Source organism: Phyllobates terribilis, unplaced genomic scaffold (genome assembly GCF_046119375.1).
Source record: "Phyllobates terribilis strain yellow unplaced genomic scaffold, ASM4611937v1 Scaffold_13__5_contigs__length_258822181, whole genome shotgun sequence".
In the NCBI taxonomy this organism is placed as follows: domain Eukaryota; kingdom Metazoa; phylum Chordata; class Amphibia; order Anura; family Dendrobatidae; genus Phyllobates; species Phyllobates terribilis.
Genome location: NW_027362773.1, coordinates 85,288,366 through 85,313,367, shown reverse-complemented (window position 1 = coordinate 85,313,367; position 25,002 = coordinate 85,288,366). Strand labels below are relative to the sequence as shown.

Genomic DNA, 25,002 nt, shown 5'->3' with positions numbered 1-25,002 from the left:
AATGCCAAGAGTGTGCAAAGCAGTCATCAAAGCAAAAGGTGGCTACTTAGAAGAATCTAGAATATAAGACATATTTTCAGTTGTTTCACACTTTTATGTTAAGTATATAATTCCACAAGTGTTGATTCATAGTTTTGATGCCTTCAGTGTGAATGTACAATTTTCATAGTCATGAAAATACAGAAAAATCTTTAAATGAGAAGGTGTGTCCAAACTTTTGGTCTGTACTGTATATACATATACTGTGTGTATATATATATATATATATATATATATATATATATATATATATATATATATATATATATTTTAATGATTATTATTTTTAAATGATAATGATGTATATATTTTGAGACTGCCATCATATAATATATATAATCCCTGTATATGTACGTATATATACAGTACAGACCAAAGGTTTGGACACACCTTCTCATTTACAGATTTTTCTGTATTTTCATGACTATGAAAATTGTACATTCACACTGAAGGCATCAAAACTATGAATTAACACATATGGAATTATATACTTAACAAAAAAGTGTGAAACAACTGAAAATATGTCTTATATTCTAGGTTCTTCAAAGTAGCCACCTTTTGTTTTGATGACTGCTTTGCACACTCTTGGCATTCTCTTGACATGTAATAAAACTGTCAAACAGTTGCAAATCATGCACACGGGAGCGATTCAACCATATCACCGAGCAGCTGTAAATACTCTGAGCTCGGCCCGAGCATACTCGGAACAGAACATACTCGATCAACACTAATCATAAACTAACCCGGAGTCCATAAAGTAAACACAGCCCATTTGACATAAAGGCAAACAAAAATACAAATATGCAGCGCAGTCCGTATATCGGCTGGGGTCCGGCCACTCAGGGTAAATCACACATGGTTCAGCACAACACCTGCAAGGTCCTCTCTGGAGAAGGTTTTCTCCAGACTATGACCACCTCCTGAGTCAAAAGGCTGGCTCTTTATAGCCCCAAACCACACTCTGGAGTGGAGATAGGGTGGATGGCTTCCCTCCCAGCACTTAGCCATCCACCTGTAAAGCATGCCCTTGTAAACCTGGCTATTAACCCTCTCTGCACCTAAAGTGCAGGAGAAACTTCCATGTTTCACATCACTGAAGCCAATAGTCTCAGTGAAACATATCTCCCCTCCAGTATTCTGCCATTGACTTTGCAACAATATATATAAGGAAGATGTAAGTATTTGGGGATCGCCATCACATATTAAAGGATAAAGAGCATCTCTCTCTGGAGAGACCTAGCATGTAACTTTGTTACACAGACATCCCACTGCTTTTAGTGCACATTATATAATGCTTGATTTCCCTAGTGATAGCGCTGCAGGGGAATTAAGCACTTGCTGTTCCACAGCAGATTACTACTGATTTCTAGAGATCTTAGGAGCCAGACAGTCTGTGATCAGCCCATAATTGAGGGATTCATCTAACTAAATGGGAGCATAACATTTATGGTCAGTCCCTTGTAAACTTTAAATGGCCCTACTTGTATTGCACAGACATAGCCATTATTCATGGTTAAAAGAATCTTCCAAAAAAATATGGCTTCAAATCAATGGTTACTTTTGGGAATATAGTGGGAGATACATAATTGACCTGGAAATGTGTGAGAAAGCCTAGAGGAGGTCTTATGGCCCCTCCTAGGAGGAGCAGTTGGAATTTTTGCTAAGCGTTCAATGTGACAATTAGGGGCAATGTCAGCACCAAGCCGATCTGGACAAGTTCCCGAGCCTATTCGGTCTGGCTGAGCCTTAGCAGAGTGGGTGAAGCCTCTCCTCCATGTGTACCTGGAGTCAGTCCTGACAAAAATGATACATTGTTACATGGGAACACTTTGTTGCATTTTTTTCTTCTTTCTTGACACCTCTTATCTTTGCTTTTCTCCTTATTGTTTTCGGTGATGAGACGGTGGGCCAATAAATAAAAAGCCATGGTAAGTCTGAAACGACATCATGGCATGAACTGGTCCTTGTATAATCTGATGCTAGACGACTTTCATGGGAGCAAACGGTGCCACATTGCTATTTGTCTCCTGGGATTACTTCTCATCTCTTGCCAATGATTCTTTCCTGCTCCAGTTCGATCTGACCCCAGATAACATGACCCAAGAGCTTGACTTGGTCCCCCAGAAGGCTCCTGACTGAGCATCCCCACCTCCACGCTGACTTCTCCCAGGAGTTCTGGTGGCACCTCGAACATGATCATCTCATTCCACACCGGATTGATTTTGTGTTTTGCCTTTTTGCTTTGTTTCCTCTTGAGCCTTTGTGTCTGATGCCACAGAGTGACCTTCACGAACAGATCTACCAAAAGAGACAAAAGGTCATAATCTTGATCTTATGCACGAACTTTAGTCCCTATGCAGGAAACCCCTGGACTTGGCCTTATGGATGGTGGAAAGTTCCTGTAGAGAGGTTCTCCAGGAAAAAAAAGAAAAATTGATACATGAAGAAATACAATGATAAATCATTTTATTTATTTATGCTCGTCTTGTCTGGGGGTCAATTATAAGATTTTTGATATTACCCAATACAAAATCCATCCTAACCATTCGACTGTTGCGTGAGTAGAGAAAACTTTCCTGTCTATATAATTTATAACCAGAGCTTTCCTATACAAACAAATTATTCTAGCGATCAACATAGGACCTAAAAATGTCTAAAAAAGTGTGGACCATTCTGAGTTTTGCTACGTGGCCTCCGATTTCTGCGCACAAACTTCACTTGGGGTTTTATTACATTTGGTACTTCGGTTTATTTGATGTTTGCTTAGTGACTTGTAGAACTGTATAATGAGGGGACACACAGAAAAAAAGATGTGAGTCCATCATCAATTACTTGTAGGAAGGAGATACAACTTTCAGTCAATGAAGAGCATATCACCTTGTCCCCAAAATGTAGTAAAACTCTGTCCTGAAAGACAGGGCTCATTATAGTTACATTAATTAGCTCAGAACCTGTGTGTCCATCAGACGACCAGGACACATTTGTATCCCCTGGAAGTAGACAATGAAGGTTCAATCAAAGCTCTACAAAATGAGCAGAAATTAATACAGCAAGAACATTGGAAAACTGTACAACTTTTATAGTGTCCAATAACTGAGATTCAATTTGTATTCGCTGAAACATTATCAGGAAATGATTGATGACTGCACTGATGCATTGTAACACATTTTCAGCTGTGAGAAGTGGGAGGTTGCACTGAAGATTTAAAGATGCAAATAGCCTCTTCAGAAGGAAGGAGACTTTATCTCTGGTGCCACCTTTTGGATGTAGCAACCCTAAAGGTCAATATTGACCCTTTAACGAGCCTTGCCACTTAATTTAGGATAAGAAGACAAATTAGAAAATCCGTTTGCAGACACATGTTTCAGAGTGTCGCCCCTCCTCGGTGCAAAGCAAGAGATCTGATTTGGCTAGGTAACTAGGGGTCTAAGGAGGAACGTTATTCCTTTCGGAGAGTGACAAGCCGGCATAAAAAGACTTATAGGCCATGTAATGCGCCAAGAGATCTGATTTGACTGGGTGAGAGGCCTCTGACTAGGGGTGTAAGGAGGAATGTTTCTCCTTGCGGAGAGGGCCCGGTATATGGAGACTTATAGGCCATGCAATGCTCCTCTGGGAACTTAGATATGCAAGAAACCTTGTCAGAAGGAACAGGACTTTGGATGTACACCGGCTTGGCACTCCCCGCAAGGAGAAACGTTCCCCCTTAGAATTGCCATTGGAGACTTCTCACCTAGCCAATTCCGATCTCCTGCTTTGCACTGAAGAGGGGCAACACCCTGAAACATGTCATCCAAATATTCAAATTGCACATACTCAATAAATGTGGTTGGGAACAAAAAATCGGTAATATAGTTCCCCAACAGAAGTATATAATCAAATAAAGAAAGGCAGAGTACTCGTAAAGCATACAAACAAAAAGGAATTGGAGTAACCATAAACCACCAAGTAGAATAAAAACCAATATTTTATTGACAACATGATTAAAATATATATTACAAAGTGCCAACAAGAGGTCTCAAAGTAAAGGAGGAAAAAACACAGAACGTGGGAGAGTTCCACCCAGAAGGCAATCTCAAATCGTACAGCGGCCAAAGCTGAAGAGTAAAGACACCCGTGTCAGACAAATTTTTATCAGTATATATCTACGGAGTCACACATGTAAGTAATAAAAGAATAAACAGTATATAGTGTACATCTTGAGAGTGGCATGTACCATATTGGGTGTCAAAGGCAACACTGTACGACTAGTGGAGTAGTGACTTACCCATATTAGGGAGAGGATGGAAGTGTCCCACGCAACCTCGACGCGCGTTTCGCTTTCGACTTTATCAAGGGAAGTCAAGTTAATCATGTTGTCAATAAAATATTGTTTTTTATTCTACTTGGTGGTTTATGGTTTCTCCAATTCTCTTTTTGTTTGTATCCTGAAACGTGTCTGCAAATGGAGTTTCTGTTTTGGCTTCTTATTCTAAGTCATGTGGTAAGGCTTGTTATACTGACTTTTAGGATTGCTATGTGGCGTTAGAGATAAAGTCCTCTTCCATCTGAAAAGGCTATTTGCATATATAAATTCCCAGAGGAGCATTGCATGGCCTATAAGTCTCCTTACACCAGCTTGGCACTCTGTGCAAGAGGCCGTGTTCACGCTAAGGCCCCCCACAGAAGATTTAGTCATATGTGGTCAGGCAGGAAGCATTTGTTACAAGAATCGGCCCCATTAAAGAAATTGTATCTGGCTTACAGAACAGCGCCACTCTAATTAATGGTTTTGCCTGGTATTACAGCTAGTTCCTATTAAGTATATTTAAAAATGTTCAAGTAGAGCCCAATAATGAGCAGCTGTCCCCTTACCTTTGCCCATGAGGTCATTGCTCTGATCAGAATGTATATTTCGGGCTTTAATCAGCACCACGATGAGGCGATTGGCAGCTGGAAGATAACTCATAGACAGGAGGACCTCACCGGATGAGTCCGTGTTCTGAGGATGAAGAACGTACAGTAAGACGCGCACATGAGAACGACCTCACTGCTTTACTCTGTAAATCTAGATGTTCCCTCCAATCACACATAGAGCTGCATTCACAGTTCTGCCAATTCAACATGGAAACAGTCAGCATTATATCTAGTGTAAATTTGACCTTTAACCACAAATCTGCAGGATTCTGAATGCAGCTTTGGATGCAATTAGAGGACAAATAGCGATGGATAAAAAAGGTAAATTTTGATAACTCCAATCCTTTTCTTGGTGCCCAAACTTAGTACCTCAGGATGTTGCTACATTTTCTAGTTTATTTAGACAATGTATGGTTGTATTATCCTGGCACTGTATGATTGTGGTTTTTGGGCACTGAATGGTTGTATTATTTATGCACTATTTGTATTATTTGGCTGTGTAACATTGTATTATGTTTGCACCATATGGTAATATTATTTGGGTGCTATATGACTTTTAGTTTGTACACTGTCTGCTTGTATTATTCCCATTCCTGGGCACTGTATGGTTGTATTAGTTGGACACTGTATGATTGTATTATTTGGAGACTGTATGATTGTATTAGTTGGACACTGTATGGTTGTATTATTTGGACACTGTATGATTGTATTATTTGGAGACTGTATGATTGTATTAGTTGGACACTGTATGGTTGTATTAGTTGGACACTGTATGAGTGTATTATTTGGACACTGTATGGTTGTATTATTTGGACACTGTATGAGTGTATTATTTGGACACTGTATGGTTATATTAGTTTGGACACTGTATGGTTGTATTATTTGGACACTGTATGGTTATATTAGTTTGGACACTGTATGGTTGTATTATTTGGACACTGTATGGTTGTATTATTTGGACACTGTATGATTGTATTATTTGGACACTGTATGATTGTATTAGTTGGACACTGTATGGTTGTATTATTTGGACACTGTATGATTGTATTATTTGGAGACTGTATGATTGTATTAGTTGGACACTGTATGGTTGTATTATTTGGACACTGTATGGTTGTATTATTTGGACACTGTATGATTGTATTAGTTGGACACTGTATGATTGTATTAGTTGGACACTGTATGAGTGTATTATTTGGACACTGTATGATTGTATTAGTTGGACACTGTATGATTGTATTAGTTGGACACTGTATGATTGTATTAGTTGGACACTGTATGAGTATATTATTTGGACACTGTATGATTGTATTAGTTGGACACTGTATGAGTGTATTATTTGGACACTGTATGATTGTATTAGTTGGACACTGTATGGTTGTATTATTTGGACACTGTATGGTTGTATTAGTTTGGACACTGTATGGTTGTATTATTTGGACACTGTATGATTGTATTAGTTGGACACTGTATGAGTGTATTATTTGGACACTGTATGATTGTATTAGTTGGACACTGTATGAGTGTATTATTTGGACACTGTATGATTGTATTAGTTGGACACTGTATGAGTGTATTATTTGGGCACACTCTGGTTATATAATTTGAATACTGTATGACTGTATTATGTGGACACTCTTTGGTTGTTTTAGTTGCGCAGTATATAGTTGTATTATTAAGACCCTGAATTATTTTGACACTGCATTATTGAATTATTTAAGCACACTCTGGTTATATAATTTGGACACTGTATGAATGTATTATGTGGGCACTCTTTGGTTGTATTATTTAGGCACTGTATGACTGATTATAACAAACCTCCTGCTGGCCCTGTACATGCCCCAAATCAGGCTTCCCTATGCCGGTGCATGCCGCCACACCCCGCCGTCCGGGCGTATGACATCCTCTTCTTTGCCTCGTGCAGACAACAATATTAATTTGATATTTTGGTTTCACCACCTACAAACATCTGCGGTAATTCACCTTAGAATTCATACGGTATAAATGGGAATAAGCGGCTGTAAAGGCTGCGCCTCTGATCATCGCACAGGTGCACGAAGCCGATCTGAACATTTCTCTTTGTCTACTTTCCATAAATTCCCTGACATCAGGAGAATATGAAGGTGAGGATGGGGGGGCGCATGAGCGGTGCTAAGAATAGCTGCAGGAGCCGTCTCCCCTCCCCCCAGCACCAGTGATTCAGTAATAATCGGCACTAAAGACCACTCCACCAGATCCTGCATGACGCAGGGAGATGCTTCATCTGTAATCTAGGGCGCAGTGCAGACTGCATGCTGCTCCTCCACGGCTGCACTGACTCATCATTTGCTGCTGTATTTCATAGAGTTCTTGTGTTGCGCGTTATCGCCGATCTGCTGACGTCTTCTGCCTCAGTAATGAGATCTGCTGATTAATTCACATCTGTCTGCAAACTGGTACCTGCTATTACTCACAGATGTAGCAGAGCTGAGTGTGTGATTGGGGTCAGCAATGGCTAGGACGGCGGGTAAACCTATTGTGTTACCGGAAATGTATCATCAGTATATCTCATATTGTTTAAATCAGGTTTTTATGTTAGAAGATTTTTTTTTTTTAATTGACAATGTTTTTTTTTACATATCACAATCTGTATTTCAAATAAAAAATAACATTAAAATCTTGACTCTGACCCTATCTTTTCTATTGAAGCATCTAATGAGCATGTGCAAAAATCATTGTGAAGGGAGACGGAGCAGGGGGAGGTGTTATCAGTCATTGTACAGGAGGGGGAGGAGGTGAGCTGTGACATCACCTATTGTGAATGGTGGATCCTGTGTTATCTAGTGTATATAGAGGTGTTATCAGTCATTGTACAGGAGGGGGAGGAGGTGAGCTGTGACATCACCTATTGTGAATGATGGATCCTGTGTTATCTACTGTATATAGAGGTGTTATCAGTCATTGTACAGGAGGAGGAGGTGAGCTGTGACATCAGCTATTGTGAATGCCGATTCCTGTGTTATCTACTCTATATAGAGGTGTTATCAGTCATTGTACAGGAGGAGGAGGTGAGCTGTGACATCACCTATTGTGAATGGTGGATCCAGTATTATCTACTGTATATAGAGGTGTTATCAGTCATTGTACAGGAGGAGGAGGTGAGCTGTGACATCACCTATTGTGAATGGTGGATTCTGTGTTATCTACTGTATATAGAGGTGTTATCTGTCATTGTACAGGAGGAGGAGGTGAGCTGTGACATCAACTATTGTGAATGGTGGATCCTGTGTTATCTACTCTATGTAGAGGTGTTATCAGTCATTGTACAGGAGGAGGAGGGGGTGAGCTGTGACATCACCTATTGTGAATGGTGGATGCTGTGTTATCAGCTGTATATAGAGGAGCTATCATGTAATCCTGGTGTTATCTGTCAATCCTGTCTCTGATGATAACAAAACTGCTGAAAACTCTTCTAGAAATTACAGGAAGTATGAGTCTAAAATAGCCCCAGTGGCCAGTGTGAAAATGGCAAGATTACTAATTACCAATTTAATTTATTACAGATTGTTATATGAAAAAAAATATTGCCAAAAATTTTCAAAAAAATACACGAAACAAAAAACCTGACTTAAAGAATAGGTAATTTTTGAATGATCATTTCCCTTTAAGATATTTCTCCACCCTAAACATTTATCCCATTTACCTCTGTGACATCCCCAGTCCTACTTAGATCACCCATCTCGCTCGGCGACATTGCTATTCTAACGCTGGCCATATCTACATCTCCGGACGAGCCATTATGCTACTAACCCTCTTTTGTCTACTTATAACCAGGTGACCCCATTCAGTTTTACTGCAGGCTGTAAAGTGAGAAACTTTTTTCTTTTAGAAGTCTGCAATATTGTGTTTAGCCACTAGATGTCAGCATATGTGAAAACTGCAATATTTCATATTTTAGCATAAAGTTAAGAAATATCTGTCACTTTCTCCAACTTTTCCGGGTCCGTGAGATTCACAAATAGTGCTGTGACCACATTCAGCTTTACTGCAGGCTGTAAAGTGAGATTTTTTTAAAAAAAATTCTGCAATATCTTGCTTAGCCACTAGATGTCAGCACACTTAAACTGCAATATTTCATATTTTAACATAAACTTTAGAAATAAGTTGAACTTTCTCCACCTTTTCTGGGGCCCTGAGGTCCACCCATCGTGCTGTGCCAAACGGGATGCCCACGTTAGCCAGGCTCAGGGTGATTTCTCCAGCCACCTGATGTCGAGAGAAGCGATCGCAATTTCTCAGGGTGAGGGTCAAGGTGGCATCGGCTCTGTCCTCCTCCTTCAGAGGGAAGAGCAGAGCTTCTTCCCACAAAGTGTGGGCCTTTCTTTTTACAAGTGCTGTTTGCGCCTCTGTCTGGCCATGATGAGTATTTAATGCGCCCAGGACGTAGCAGTGACTCCCACAATCCTCCTCTCCTGGCAGCAACACACCTACAGCTGCAATATATCAACATAGGGTTAAAAGTTTTTTTTTTACCAAGATTTAAAAAAATATGGATTTTTGCAAAATTATTCACACCCTGTAAAAATCGCCCTTTAAGGGTTAAGGGCTTACTCTTTTTCTCCGCATCGTATGCATTAAAATATTACCAGTCAGATTAGAGGGGCAGGTAAAAAGGTAATATGAGGATACTAGAGAACAGCTCCCCAAATCTCAGCTTCCTGCCCCCTTGTGTGCTAGATACAGAGGGAGCAGGGAAAACCAACCAGAAGTTGACTTTTAGTTACAGGAAACTTTCTCAGTTTGTGATTGGCTGTGAGTGTCTGAAGCTGCATATGATTGGTTGATAGTTGTGACTCCTAAGAGTCCGTCTAGTATTGGTTCATCTTACATTATGTGAACTTCTTTTGGGTAATTAACTTTTTTTTTTAACTTAAATGCATGTACTGTGAGCTGAAAACAATTTTTGCAATTGGTTTTCATTAAAAAGTTTGGCTTTTACACATTCTTTAGTTTTTCTGCACAGAATGAGTATACTGAGGATCCATCAGTGAGCTTCTTGACAGGGAGTTTGTAACTCTCTTATTTCTTTTTTTATGCTAATTTCAGTTGATTTATGTCCACATCAAAGTTCACTTCAACTTTGATGTAGTCTGCGATAAAAAAAAAAAAAATCAGTACAAATGAGTTCAGAAAAAGACATAAAAGATATAAAGGGGTTGTTTTACCCTGGGGGCGATTCGGCTGCTCTTCTCCTTTCCGGCTGCTCTGTTGACGGGTCATGGCTACCAATGTCTTGCTGATTGACAGCCAGGTTCCTGTAGTTACCATAACGTCAGCAGTCTCGCCTTGTCAACAGAGCAGAGCAGAAGAGAAGCCTCTGAATTGCAGGCAGGAGCGGTCTGTGATGGCAGAGACCAGCGTAGGACACAACAGGCAGGCAGTTAGCAACTACCTGCCTGTTAGTTCTTAGGCCCATAGTAAAAAAAAAATACTTAGTCCTAGATAACCCCTTTAAAAAAATTCCCAGAATAAGCTCACTGACAGATTCTCAGTTAACTCATTCTGTAGCCAACACTGTGCAGGGAAACTAAGAGCCAAGAAAAGCCAAAATGGCAGAACATTTTTTAATTAAACACAATAGCAAAATTAATTTTCTTTCAGAACACGTGCATTTTGTCCATGTTTGTAGCTGCAATACAGACGCAACCTAAGAACGTGCGGCACTGATTCACATATTTTTCAGATCCAGTGGAACAGTTTAACATGGCGTCCACAAGAAAATGTGTCTGACACATCTGCTGCCATAAACCGGCAGGCTGGGATACTTTCCTGTGTTACAGGCGCATCCATGAATATACAGCTGTGAAGAACTAGAAGACCCCTAGGAAGGATCGCTGAATATTAATATGGAGGATCCACACATGTCTATACTCTTACTTGGGTCTCCTTATTTACATATAATGAAAATTCATCGCATATCATGAATAAATATATTTACCTTCAAGGAAAGACACACATAACTCTGTCGTCTGACGGTCGTACCCCAGAGAATAGCGCAGCTTTGGCGCGTGAAGAAAAGGGCTCAGCTTCTCATCATCCTCACGATCAGGAGAGTTATTGGGGATCTGGTCTGGAGATCGAAAGATAATAGATAATTAATATATAGATAGATAATATATAGATACATGATAGATAGACAGATACATAATGGATATTATAGAGAATGATAGATTATACAGTGGTGGCCAAAAGTATTGGCACCCCTGCAAATCTGTCAGATAATACTCAGCTTCTTCCTGAAAATGATTGCAATCACAAATTCTTTAGTATTATTCTCTTCATTTAATTTGTCTAAAGCCAAATTGGATATAATTCCACACCAAACCTAAAAAAGGGGGTGGACAAAAGTATTGGCACTGTTTGAAAACTCATGTGATGCTTCTCTAATTCGTGTAATTAACAGCACCTGTAACTTACCTGTGGCACCTAACAGGTGTTGGCAATAACTAAATCACACTTGCAGCCAGTTAACATGGATTGAAGTTGACTCAACCTCTGTCCTGTGTCCTTGTGTGTACCACATTGAGCATGGAGAAAAGAAAGAAGACCAAAGAACTGTCTGAGGACTTGAGAAACCAAATTGTGAGGAAGCATGAGCAATCTCAAGGCTACAAGTCCATCTCCAAAGACCTGAATGTTCCTGTGTCTTCCGTGCTTAGTGTCATCAAGAAGTGTAAAGTCCATGGCACTGTGGCTAACCTCCCTAGATGTGGACGGAAAAGAAAAATTGACGAGAGATTTCAACGCAAGATTGTGCGGATGGTGGATAAAGAACCTCGACTAACATCCAAACAAGTTCAAGCTGCCCTGCAGTCCGAGGGTACAACAGTGTCAACCCGTACTATCTGCCGGCATCTGAATGAAAATGGACTGTATGGTAGGATACCCAGGAAGACCCCACTTCTTACCCCGAGACATAAAAAAGCCGGGCTGGAGTTTGCCAAAACTTACCTGAGAAAGCCTAAAACGTTTAGGAAGAATGTTCTCTGGTCAGATGAGACAAAAGTAGAGCTTTTTGGGAAAAAGCATCAACATAGAGTGTACAGGAAAAAAAAGAGGCATTCAAAGAAAAGAACACGGTCCCTACAGTCAAACATGGCGGAGGTTCCCTGATGTTTTGGGGTTGCTTTGCTGCCTCTGGCACTGGACTGCTTGACCGTGTGCATGGCATTATGAAGTCTGAAGACTACCAACAAATTTTGCAGCATAATGTAGGGCCCAGTGTGAGAAAGCTGGGTCTCCCTCAGAGGTCATGGGTCTTCCAGCAGGACAATGACCCAAAACACACTTCCAAAAGCACTATAAAATGGTTTGAGAGAAAGCACTGGAGACTTCTAAGGTGGCCAGCAATGAGTCCAGACCTGAATCCCATAGAACACCTGTGGAGAGATCTCAAAATGGCAGTTTGGAGAAGGCACCCTTCAAATATCAGGGACCTGGAGCAGTTTGCCAAAGAAGAATGGTCTACAATTGCAGCAGAGCATTGTAAGAAACTCATTGATGGTTACCGGAAGCGGTTGTTCGCAGTTATTTTGGCTAAAGGTTGTGCAACCAAGTGTTAGGCTGAGGGTGCCAATACTTTTGTCTGGCCCTTTTTTGCAGTTTTGTGCGAAATGATCAATGATTTGATTTTTGCTTCATTCTCTTTTGTGTTTTTTCCTAGCAAGCAAATTAAATGAAGATAATAAGACCAAAGAATTTGTGATTGCAATCATTTTCAGGAAGAAACTGAGTATTATCTGACAGAATTGCAGGGGTGCCAATACTTTTGGCCAGCACTGTACTACTACTTCTTTCCACAATGACTCCCATCATCCTCTATTACACTTGGGAGTGCACAGCGCTCAGATCCACAGTCATTATCCCCAGACTTTGTTCTCTCCTGGAATATCATTAATACCTGCCTGATAGAGGAGATCAGTCACAGCTGCATGTTTCCCAAACTTTGGGTCGTCAGTTACCCTTTTAATATTGCAGATCAAACAACAAAACGGAGTTTCCCTTTAAGGATGTGCCATAGTAATGGAGTTTCTTTGCAAGTTGGAGTGTCATCACATTGATACAAAGTATCACCAAGTGCTATGATCTCAGGAGGGCTCTCCTCCAGTGTAAGTGCACGCAGTTCGGACCCCGACAAGACCTGAATCCACAGCGTCAGCCGGCGAGAAAGTCTTATTCTTCAGCAGATGAATCAGGATCCCGAATCTATCTCATAAACATCTTTGTCACACGTGTATTACCTTTCTTCTAGTCTTACTTATTTTGCTTTTTTTCGGTAAAATAAAATATTCTGGCAACCATCGACAAGCTGAGGTTGACCGATTTAGCATTTTTTAAATTATTGTCTATATTAACTACACTTTTCTTGGGCAGGCTGTGGCCATAATTGGCTCATTACAAAGTTAAGGTGGGCTTTTTATCAGCTTGTTCAACCCCTTTTTAGGTGAATTTACTTTTTTTTTATTGTGTTAAATAATTAAATGCTTCAAGTACCCTATTTAAGGCTAAATGATCAATCATAAAACTTTGTGTCTGTCTGTAGCCACCACTAGAGGGAGCTTAAAGCTTACTTACTTGCTATTGCACTAAATAAAGCCAACTTCATTGAGCTCCCCCTAGTAGTGTTTGCAGGCAGACAGAATTTTATCATTTTGCTGTAGTTTTGCAGAGGATTTGTAGCTCAGACTTCTATAATAATAAACTATACTTACAATTAGTCACAAAGAATGTGCCTTCTATGAGTATGATAGTAAGAAAGGTATATAGTTCTTATTTTACAATGGATTTTCCACTTGCTAACCTGAGAATTGGGTTACAGCATGGTGCATGTAGGAAGAATATAAAGTACTAGATGGTGGCCCGATTCTAACGCATCGGGTATTCTAGAATATGTCTCCCGACGGTGGCGTACTTATTTTAAATCTGACGCCAATTGGCTGGAGACCGTGTTTAAATTTGGCGCCGATATCGCTGCTTGTTCGTGCCCGGTGGCTGCGACCAATCAGCGAACCGTGTTAGTGAGGACCGGGGAGCATCTACCTGCCTTATAATGCCCCATGCAGGATGTCACTCCCCCCCATATAATGGCCCATGCAGGATGTCACATCCCCCCCTTCCTTATAATGCCCCATGCCGGATGTCACTCCCCCCACCCCCATATAATGCCCCATGCAGGATGTCACATCCCCCCTCCCTTATAATGCCCCAAGCAGAATAATGCCCCATGCAGGATGTCACATCCCCCCCCTATATAATGCCCCATGCAGGATGTCACATCCCCCCCTATATAATGCCCCATGCAGGAAGTCACATCCCCCCTATATAATGCCCCATGCATGATGTCACATCCCCCCCTTGCTTATAATGGCCCCTCCACGATGTCACACACCCCCACCCCACCGTTTAATGCCCTATGGCCCCCATACAATAAAAAAAAACAAAACAATACTCACCTCACTCCTCAGATGCTGCTCCGGACTCCAGAGTAGCCGGCATCTTCCCGCTGTGCGCTGTGATCGGTCAGGAGAGAGCGTGGTGTAAAGATGTCACCGCGCCCTCTGACCTGAGACGTCACAAAGCTGCTGCGGAAGACACAGGACCTGCTGCGGAGGCACGGGGAGGGGTAAGTATTGCGCCGGGTGCTGATCTCCCGACGGTAGCCGCATGGAGGTCAGCGGCGCCTCTGTTCGGGGGACGTATGCTGCGAGCAGCCAGCTGCATCTCCCGGCTGCATCACCGCTGACCTCCGTGCGGCAGATGAGCCGCTAACGCCCGCCATCTTTTTCTGAAATGCTGCGTCGCTGATTGGCCGTGGCCGGACCAATCAGCGACGCGGGATTTCTTGGACAGAAGGACAGACAGACAGACAGACGGGATAAGACAATTATATATATTAGATGTGCCCCCAGCGCATTACATGCTAACTATATCCTGTTTTACCAACAACAGGTAATTCCAGTTTTTGCCAAAAGACGTCTTATTGTCTCCTCTGGGCACATTCTGGTCACAAGTTTTAATATTTGCATTAGGTGTCGCATGTACCCTGGGGTCTCCACCATAGAAAGTTCTATAAATACAAACTAAAGGGATTGTTTCATCAAGTGAGGACCCTCTCTCCCCACCATCGATAAAGTCCCAACGCTCTCACACTGCACATAGAAAAGAGTGAAGACACAAGACAATCCCTTTAACGTTTAGCTACATGGTTAATATCACTTTAAGAACTTCCATGTCCCCATTCTCGCACCTGAGACTAAACCTCCGGAGATCGTTTCCACTGGTTTGTTCTCATCCTTTGCATCTTTCTGGTCGTTCTCTGAAATCTTCAAAGCTTGGTCTTTGCAATTGACGATCTCCGGGGACGTCTGCTTGGTGGAAATGATGTGCGGGAAGCGAAGCTTTGCCTGTGGCTGAACCGGCTCAGTGCATCTGTAGACGTTCATCTGATGGGAGAGATGGAAGGAAGAGAGATGAGCGACGGAAGAGAGAGGAAGATGAAAGAGAGACGCCGCGGACGGAAGGGTTATACACGCAGAAAATTCTGAAATGTTCTGAATACAGTATATATTTGTAATACAATGTATCTTTAGGGCAGCCCAGTGGCTCAGTGGTTAGCACTGTCCGGTGACTCAGTGGTTAGCACTGTACAGTGACTCAGTGGTTAGAACTGCCCGGTGACTGAGTGGTTAGCACTGTACAGTGACTCAGTGATTAGCACTGCCTGATGACACAGTGGTTAGCACTGCCCAGCGACTCAGTGGTTAGCACTGTATGGTGACTCAGTGGTTAGCACTGTATGGTGACTCAGTGGTTAGCACTGTATGTTGACTCAGTGGTTAGCACTGTAAGGTGGCTCAGTGGTTAGCACTGTATGGTGACTCAGTGGTTAGCACTGTATGGTGACACAGTGGTTAGCACTGTAGGGTGGCTCAGTGGTTAGCACTGTAGGGTGGCTCATTAATTTGCACTGTAGGGTGGCTCAGTGGTTAGCACTGTAATTTAGCAGAACTAGGGTCCTCGGTTCAAATCTCACCAAGGACAACATCTGCCAGGAGTTTGTATGTTCTCCCCGTGTTTGCGTGGGTTTCCTCCGGGTTCTCCGGTTTCCTCCCACACTCCAAAGACAAACTGATAGGGAATGTAGATTGTGAGCCCCAATGGGGACAGAGATGATGACAATATCTGTAAAGTGCTGCAGAATATAATGGCGCTATAAAAGTAAATATATACATTCACATCTAAGGCTCTGTTCACACTTCCGTTTATCTGCTCCATTTAGACCGTGCATGCAGAACTTTTACTTCCAACCTGATAATAATTCCGTCTGAATTATTTGGGAATGCACAGTATGATTATTCCGTGTATCCATTTAATTTTCTGATTCTAAGTGGAACCGAAAAACAGAAATCATAAACGGACATGTGAACAGGACTAATGGCATCTCACATGGGTAGTGGGGGTAGGGAGTCTGACTGCTAGGGCCCACAGATCCTAAAATGATAAGGTCCTTGAGCTAACGTTCCAAGTCTCTATATTGTTAGATTAGAACTGTATTTCAACAAACTCTGCGTTAATCAGTAGTAAAGGCAAATATAAGAAACTTTGTAATATATCTTATCAGAGGATTCTGCTTCTTTCTCCACTTATGAGCCACTTCTTCTACTCCCTCCTGCCTCCTGAACTCATTATTCATTCTAAAAAAGCTGCACAACTCTGTCTTGCTCAAGTCAAGACGGACGGCCTGCACACTGCGGTGTCAGGTCACACCTGCTCCATGGAAAGGGGAAGGGATCGGAGCAGCGAGTAACAAAGTGAGAAAACAAGCAGGCGGAGACACAAAGATTGTGCTGAGCTTTCTAACAAGCCTTTTACCTCACTCCACAGCTGGATTCACATCTACATTGCTCAGTGCTACTGTATATACCTCCATGCTGTTTCTGTGTGCTAACTATGGAATGAAGAGCAGGGATCCATCTCTGTGTGGTGCTGTGCATGGGAGACATCATAGCAGCTAGTCTGCACCCTCCAGCTTAGAGTCAATTGAAAATCAAGAGAGAGGTACAGAGGGGAAAACTAATGAAAATGCAGAATGCAAGTCATATAATGGCCAGATGTAGTGTCTTTCGTCATGTACACACAGGACAGTTATTCTAAAAAGTTGCTTGATAGTATAGTATCTCTTTCAGTTAACTGTATACTTCTTTATCTAGTGAGCTCCCCCTAGTGGTGGGTTATTGACATCACAATAAGGGAAATGTTATATAAGATACTAGGAGAGTCTCTTCATAATCTGAAAATACCAAAATGTGACCCCCCCTGCTATGTGTAGACTGCAAACTACTTTCACATACTTTAATAGATTTTATTCTTGTGGATAATTGACCAGAACACCTCATATGTATATGGGCAACAGTGCAACCACTGCAAATACTGTCTGCCTTCACTATAGTGGGGTACATGATTTAAGAGGGTCTACCACTGAATTTATCCCAATGCCTTCTTTGCACAGCAATCTTAATGGCTAAAAATCTAGTATATATGTAATCACCACTAGGGGGAGCTACCTGTTTAAAGATTCATAAAGAGTCAAAGAGTTCAATGAGCTCCACCTAGTGGCGGCTGCAGGAAACATTTCATATTTTATTGCTTCAAATTTCTAAAGAAAATCAAATATTCTAGATTATTGGATGAGCATAGAAAATAATATACATTAATCCTACTGTCCAAAATGGAACAAAAAGAGGGACTTACGTGCCGCACTGATTTGTTTTATCTCCCGTAATGCATGAGATAATAGCAGAAGATAATAGAAAAAAACATGAAGAGAACAGTCCACGGAGAGCGCCACCCCTGTTCATAGGTTATGACTGGTATTGTGTTAAATTCAAAAAACATTTAACTGCAATACCAGACACGGCCTGATGTCAAGAGTGGCGACGTTTTTAGAAATAAAGCAAATTGTTTTTTATCTTAACCTACTTGTATGATTCTGCAATATCTGACATGGATATTGCAGTCTTAAGGTCTGAAGATATCAGGCAGAAGGAGAAGTACCATGGCTGCCCTGACCCGGGGAGACCCTGCTGCCCTGCTCCTCTCTACCCGGGGAGACCCTGCTGCCCTGCTCCTCTCTACCCGGGGAGACCCTGCTGCCCTGCTCCTCTCTACCCGGGGAGACCCTGCTGCCCTGCTCCTCTCTACCCGGGGAGACCCTGCTGCCCTACTCCTCTCTACTCGGGGAGACCCTGCTGCCCTACTCCTCTCTACCCGGGGAGACCCTGCTGCCCTACTCCTCTCTACCCGGGGAGACCCTGCTGCCCTGCTCCTCTCTACCCGGGGAGACCCTGCTGCCCTGCTCCTCTCTACCCGGGGAGACCCTGCTGCCCTGCTGCTCTCTACCCGGGGAGACCCTGCTGCCCTGCTCCTCTCTACCCGGGGAGACCCTGCTGCCCTGCTTCTTTCTACCAGGGGAGACCCTGCTGCCCTGCTCCTCTCTACCCGTGGAGACCCTGCTGCCCTGCTCCTCTCTACCCGTGGAGACCCTGCTGCCCTGCTCCTCTCTACCCGTGGAGACCCTGCTGCCCTGCTCCTCTCTACCCGTGGAGACCCTGCTGCCCTGCTCCTCTCTACCCGTGGAGACCCTGCTGCCCTGCTCCTCTCTACCCGTGGAGACCCTGCTGCCCTGCTCCTCTCTACCCGTGGAGACCCTGCTGCCCTACTCCTCTCTACTCGGGGAGACCCTGCTGCCCTACTCCTCTCTACCCGGGGAGACCCTGCTGCCCTGCTCCTCTCTACCCGGGGAGACCCTGCTGCCCTGCTCCTCTCTACCCGGGGAGACCCTGCTGCCCTGCTGCTCTCTACCCGGGGAGACCCTGCTGCCCTGCTCCTCTCTACCCGGGGAGACCCTGCTGCCCTGCTTCTTTCTACCAGGGGAGACCCTGCTGCCCTGCTCCTATCTACCCGTGGAGACCCTGCTGCCCTGCTCCTCTCTACCCATGGAGACCCTGCTGCCCTGCTCCTCTCTACCCGTGGAGACCCTGCTGCCCTGCTCCTCTCTACCCGTGGAGACCCTGCTGCCCTGCTCCTCTCTACCCGTGGAGACCCTGCTGCCCTGCTCCTCTCTACCCGGGAGACCCTGCTGCCCTGCTCCTCTCTACCCGGGGAGACCCTGCTGCCCTGCTCCTCTCTGAATCGTCATCTCTTCCCCATGGTGCTTGGTTACTTTATGGCCTCAGAACAGTTTCTGTCTATATCTGAGCAGAGTTTTACAGGAAGGGTCGGCAGCGAGACGCGTCCTCCTGGGGTCAGAGGAAAAAGTGGCCAGAGAGAATTTGCTGAAATGTGAAATTTCTCAGGCGTGTGATGCACAATGGATAATTTATAATGGTTCAAACCGGGAGAAGCCGAAGGACTGGAGACTGGAAATACTACTGAACGAATATCTGCAATGGCTGCTCCCCAGATATCTACAGTATCTATTATCTATCTATCTATCTATCTATCTATCTATCTATCTATCTATCTATCTATCTATCTATTATCTATCTATTATCTATCTATCTATCTATTATCTATCTATCTATCTATCTATATATTATCTATCTATCTATCTATTATCTATCTATTATCTATCTATCTATCATCTATCTATCTATCTATTATCTATCTATCTATCTATTATCTATCTATTATCTATCTATCTATCTATTATCTATCTATCTATATATTATCTATCCATCTATTATCTATCTATCTATCTATTATCTATCATCTATCTATCTATCATCTATCTATCATCTATCTATCTATCTATCTATTATCTATCTATTATCTATCTATCTATTATCTATCTATTATCTATCTATCTATTATCTATCTATCTATCTATTATCTATCTATTATCTATCTATCTATTATCTATCTATCTATCTATTATCTATCTATTATCTATCTATCTATCATCTATCTATCTATCTATCTATTATCTATCTATCTATTATCTATCTATTATCTATCTATCTATCTATCTATTATCTATCTATCTATCTATCTATCTATATATTATCTATCCATCTATTATCTATCTATCTATCTATTATCTATCTATCTATCTATTATCTATCTATATATTATCTATTATCTATCTATTATCTATCTATCTATTATCTATCTATCTATTATCTATCTATCTATTATCTATCTATCTATCTATCATCTATCTATTATCTATCTATCTATCTATCTATCTATCTATTATCTATCTATTATCTATCTATCTATCATCTATCTATTATCTATCTATCTATTATCTATCTATTATCTATCTATCATCTATCTATTATCTATCTATTATCTATCTATCTATTATCTATCTATCTATTATCTATTATCTATCTATTATCTATCTATCATCTATCTATTATCTATCTATCTATCTATCTATTATCTATCTATCATCTATCTATTATCTATCTATCTATTATCTATCATCTATCTATTATCTATCTATCTATTATCTATCTATCTATTATCTATCTATCATCTATCTATTCTCTATCTATTATCTATCTATCTATCTATCTATTATCTATCTATCTATCATCTATCTATTATCTATATATCATCTATCAATCTATCTATCTATTATCTGTCTATCTATTATCTATCTATCTATTATCTATCTATCGATCTATCTGTTATTTATCTATCTATCATCTATCTATTATCTATCTATTATCTATCTATCTATTATCTATCTATTATCTATCTATCATCTATCTATCTATCTATCTATTATCTATCTGTTATTTATCTATCTATTATCTATTATCTATCTATTATCTATCTATCTATTACCTATCTATCTATTATCTATCTATCTATCTATCATCTATCTATTATCTATCTATCATCTATCTATCTATTATCTATCTATCTATCTATCTATCTATCATCTATCTATTATCTATCTATCTATCTATCTATCTATCTATCTACAGTTATATGAAAAAGTTTGGGCACCCCGATTAATCTTAAGCTTATTGTTTTATAAAAATTGGTGTTTTTGCAACAGCTATTTCAGTTTGATATATGTAATAACTGTTGGACACAGTAATGTTTCTGCCTTGAAATGAGGTTTATTGTACTAACAGAAAATGTGCAATCTGCATTCAAACAAAATTTGACAGGTGCATAAGTATGGGCACCCCACCAGAAAAGTGACATTAATATTTAGTAGATCCTCCTTTTGCAAAAATAACAGCCTCTAGTCGCTTCCTGTAGCTTTTAATGAGTTCCTGGATCCTGGATGAAGGTATTTTTGACCATTCCTCTTTACAAAACAATTCCAGTTCAGTTAAGTTTGATGGTCGCCGAGCATGGACAGCCCTCTTCAAATGATCCCACAGATGTTCAATGATATTCAGGTCTGGGGACTGGGATGGCCATTCCAGAACATTGTAATTGTTCCTCTGCATGAATGCCTGAGTAGATTTGGAGCGGTGTTTTGGATCATTGTCTTGCTGAAAGATCCATCCCCTGCGTAACTTCAACTTTATCACTGATTCTTGAACATTATTGTCAAGAATCTGCTGATACTGAGTGGAATCCATGCGTCCCTCAACTTTAACAAGATTCCCGGTGCCGGCATTGGCCACACAGCCCCAAAGCATGATGGAACCTCCACCAAATTTTACTGTGGGTAGCAAGTGTTTTTCTTGGAATGCTGTGTTTTTTTGCCGCCATGCATAACGCCTTTTTGTATGACCAAACAACTCAATCTTGGTTTCATCAGTCCACAGGACCTTCTTCCAAAAAGAAATTGGCTTCTCCAAATGTGCTTGTGGATACCTCAGCCGCCTCTGTTTGTGGCGTGCTTGCAGAAACGGCTTCTTTCGCATCACTCTCCCATACAGCTTCTCCTTGTGCAAAGTGCGTTGTATAGTTGACCGATGCACAGTGACACCATCTGCAGCAAGTTGATGCTGCAGCTCTCTGGAGGTGGTCTGAGGATTGTCCTTGACTGATCTCACCATTCTTCTTCTCTGCCTTTCTGATGTTTTTCTTCTGGCCTTAACAAGAACTGTCCCTGTGTTCTTCCATTTCCTTACTATGTTCCTCACAGTGGAAACTGACAGGTTAAATCTCTGAGACAGCTTTTTGTATCCTTCCCCTGAACAACTATGTTGAATAATCTTTGTTTTCAGATCATTTGACAGTTGTTTTGAGGAGCCCATGATGCCACTCTTCAGAGGAGATTCAAACAGGAGAACAACTTGCAAGTGGCCACTTTAAGTAGCTTTTCTCATGATTGCATACACCTGGCTCTGAAGTTCAAAGCTCAATGAGGTTACAAAACCAAGAAAAGTGTTTTAGTAAGTCAGTAAAAAGTAGGTAGGAGTATTTAAAACAAGAAAATGATAATGGTGCCCATACTTATGCACCTGTCAATTTTGTTTGAATGCAGATTGCACATTTTCTGTTAGTACAATAAACCTCATTTCAAGGCAGAAACATTTCTGTGTCCAACAGTTATTACATATATCAAACTGAAATAGCTGCTGCAAAAACACCAATTTTTATAAAACATTAAGCTTAAGATTAATAGGGGTGCCCAAACTTTTTCATATAACTGTATCTATCTATCTATCTATTATCTATCTATCTATCTATCTATTATCTATCTATCTATCTATTATCTATCTATTATCTATCTATCTATCTATTATCTATCTATTATCTATCATCTATCTATTATCTATCTATCTATTATCTATCTATCTATCTATCTATCTATTATCTATCTATTATCTATCATCTATCTATTATCTATCTATTATCTATCTATCTATTATCTATCTATCTATCTATCTATTATCTATCTATTATCTATCTATCTATTATCTATCTATTATCTATCATCTATCTATTATCTATCTATTATCTATCTATCTATCTATCTATCTATCAGCTCATGCATGTGATGACGTTTTGGACTGAAGCTTCTCTGCTGGGTCCTATAGACTGTATCTATCCATTTATTTACCTGTCAGTGTTTCTATGTATAAAGATGGTGAATAGAAGGATTGCTGATTGATAAAGTGATTTTATAGAGATATTCCGTTTGCATTTGTCACCACTTTACTCTCATATTTCTGTAGATGATGGATCCCTTTATCCAGGGTGACATAATCCTTCAATCTCATTCTCTCCTCCTGAGCGCAGCTGCTCATCTCACCCAGTAATGATACATTAGATAGACTGAGACTTTCTGGTATGGAGCTCCACACACCCTGCCTAGCACAGGGGTAAATGAAGAAATCCTGACTACTCGCTGCCACCACCAGAGGGAGCTAAGAAGCTTAGTGGACGCTGTTTATACAACAAGATAGTATGCAGGAAGCTCCCCAGCTCCCCCTGGTGGTGACTGCAGGAAGCCAGAATCTAATAACTTCTCTCTGTGCCTTTCAGCTCAATCCAAATCTTTATTATCAGCTGTGAATGGCGGTCCTCAATCTTAAGGTCATAGAAAATCTCACTGGCAGCAATATTATTTTTAAGGACATGCAGCACTGATGACTTTCAACAGCTACTTGCCACACTCTTGAATAATTGAAGATGTTCTGAAGCAGCTGGTACCATTCTATCTACAGATCATTATAGGACAGCACACGTTGATTAACCCATGCAGTATCACAGCTCTGCGGGGTTCACAGATGTGCACTAGATTATTAATTACCTTACCGAGAGCGGATCATTAATGTGCAGCGATGTCAGGGGAGACGTTATACTAATGTGTCAGGATTTATGCTACTTCTCATGTGAAGTAACCCTCCCTCTTGTGTATATTGCTGCATCCGTGTGGTGCCATTGCTGTATGTGGTGCACCCCTGAACCCACCTGCAGCGCCCCCTCCAGACCCCCATCACAACAATCAATAACAATGTAGCAAATGTCTCATTCACACGTCACTATTGATACATAATCTCCGACCAGGTCTATTGTGCCACTTACCACTTGCCCAGGTTGCAGCACGCTGGCCATGGTCACAGGTGTGCCCTCCCCGCTGTCAGGTGGCTTCTTCTTTTTATGCAAATATTTGCACAAACATATCAGTATGCACAAAGCAAGGAAGCCAGCGGCAGTGCCCAGAGTGGCCCCCATAGCTATTGCAGGGGCCAACATCGTGAGGTTAGGTGCCGGGTGCATCCAGTGTCAGGGTGGCACAGTCACTCCATGGCACAGCTCTGCTGCCAACCCCAGCGCCGGATGCTGCCGTCCTAGTTCCTGAAGTGCCGAGGATTGTGTGATCAGCGGCGGCTTCTCTCAATGAGCCGGGATGAGGGGCTCTCCAGGGAAGAGGGAGGTCTCGCCTCCTGTACGTCACATAGAAAGAGCCGCTGACTCCTGCGCTCCATGATCAGCCCCAGGGCTCACAACTTCCAGCTCTGCCAGAAATGCAGGAAACCCACACTGGATCCACAACGTGGCACTACGGGGCAGAAAGACCACCCTACTCACAGAACAACTGCGGGAGCTCAGAAAGGGATCATCTGTAATAATAATAATAATGATAATAATAATAATAATATAATGTTATTGTCTTTACCTACATGTATACATCTACACAGGCCTAAATACCTATATATGTCTATTAATATCTATCAAATACTGTAATAGTGATAATAATATTACCTACATATATCTTGTTTATCATCTATATTTATTAATATAGATCTCTTCATCTGTAATAAAAAATAATACACAATATAATTATATTCAACTACATAAACATCAATATTTTTTATCTTTATATCCATCTACAGTAATATCCATCCAATAATAAGAATCACTATTATAACTATCACCATCCTACAGCCATCCATCCTCCCATCCATCCATCCTCCCATCCATCCATCCTTCCATCCATCCATCCATTCATCATCCATCCATCCATCCATCCATTATCCATCCATCCTCCCATCCATCCATCATCCATCCTCCCATCCATCCATCATCCATCCTCCCATG

At 41.4% G+C, this 25,002-nt stretch overlaps 1 protein-coding gene across 1 annotated transcript; it reads right to left on the bottom strand.

The window, feature by feature from the left end:
• Positions 1 to 589: 589 nt before the first annotated feature.
• SYT13 (synaptotagmin 13) lies at positions 590 to 24,361 on the bottom strand. Its single transcript, XM_073658149.1, has 6 exons — positions 23,986 to 24,361; positions 15,221 to 15,416; positions 10,913 to 11,044; positions 9,094 to 9,407; positions 4,894 to 5,020; positions 590 to 2,337 (listed from the first exon to the last, which is right to left on the bottom strand). The coding sequence occupies exons 1-6, from the start codon at positions 24,178 to 24,180 to the stop codon at positions 2,030 to 2,032; spliced, it is 1,272 nt and encodes a 423-aa protein (XP_073514250.1). The 5' UTR covers positions 24,181 to 24,361; the 3' UTR covers positions 590 to 2,029.
• Between the last annotated feature and the right edge of the window lie 641 nt (positions 24,362 to 25,002).

Excerpts from the sequence above, each read along its gene's own strand:
- SYT13 (XM_073658149.1), bottom strand. The coding sequence starts at position 24,180 with ATGCACCCGGCACCTAACCTCACGATGTTGGCCCCTGCAATAGCTATG. Across the intron at positions 15,417-23,985 it reads TGCTGCAACCTGGGCAAGTG|ATGAACGTCTACAGATGCAC; the intron begins GTAAGTGGCACA and ends CTCTCCCATCAG. Across the intron at positions 5,021-9,093 it reads ACCTCAGGGCCCCAGAAAAG|AACACGGACTCATCCGGTGA; the intron begins GTGGAGAAAGTT and ends CTTCATCCTCAG.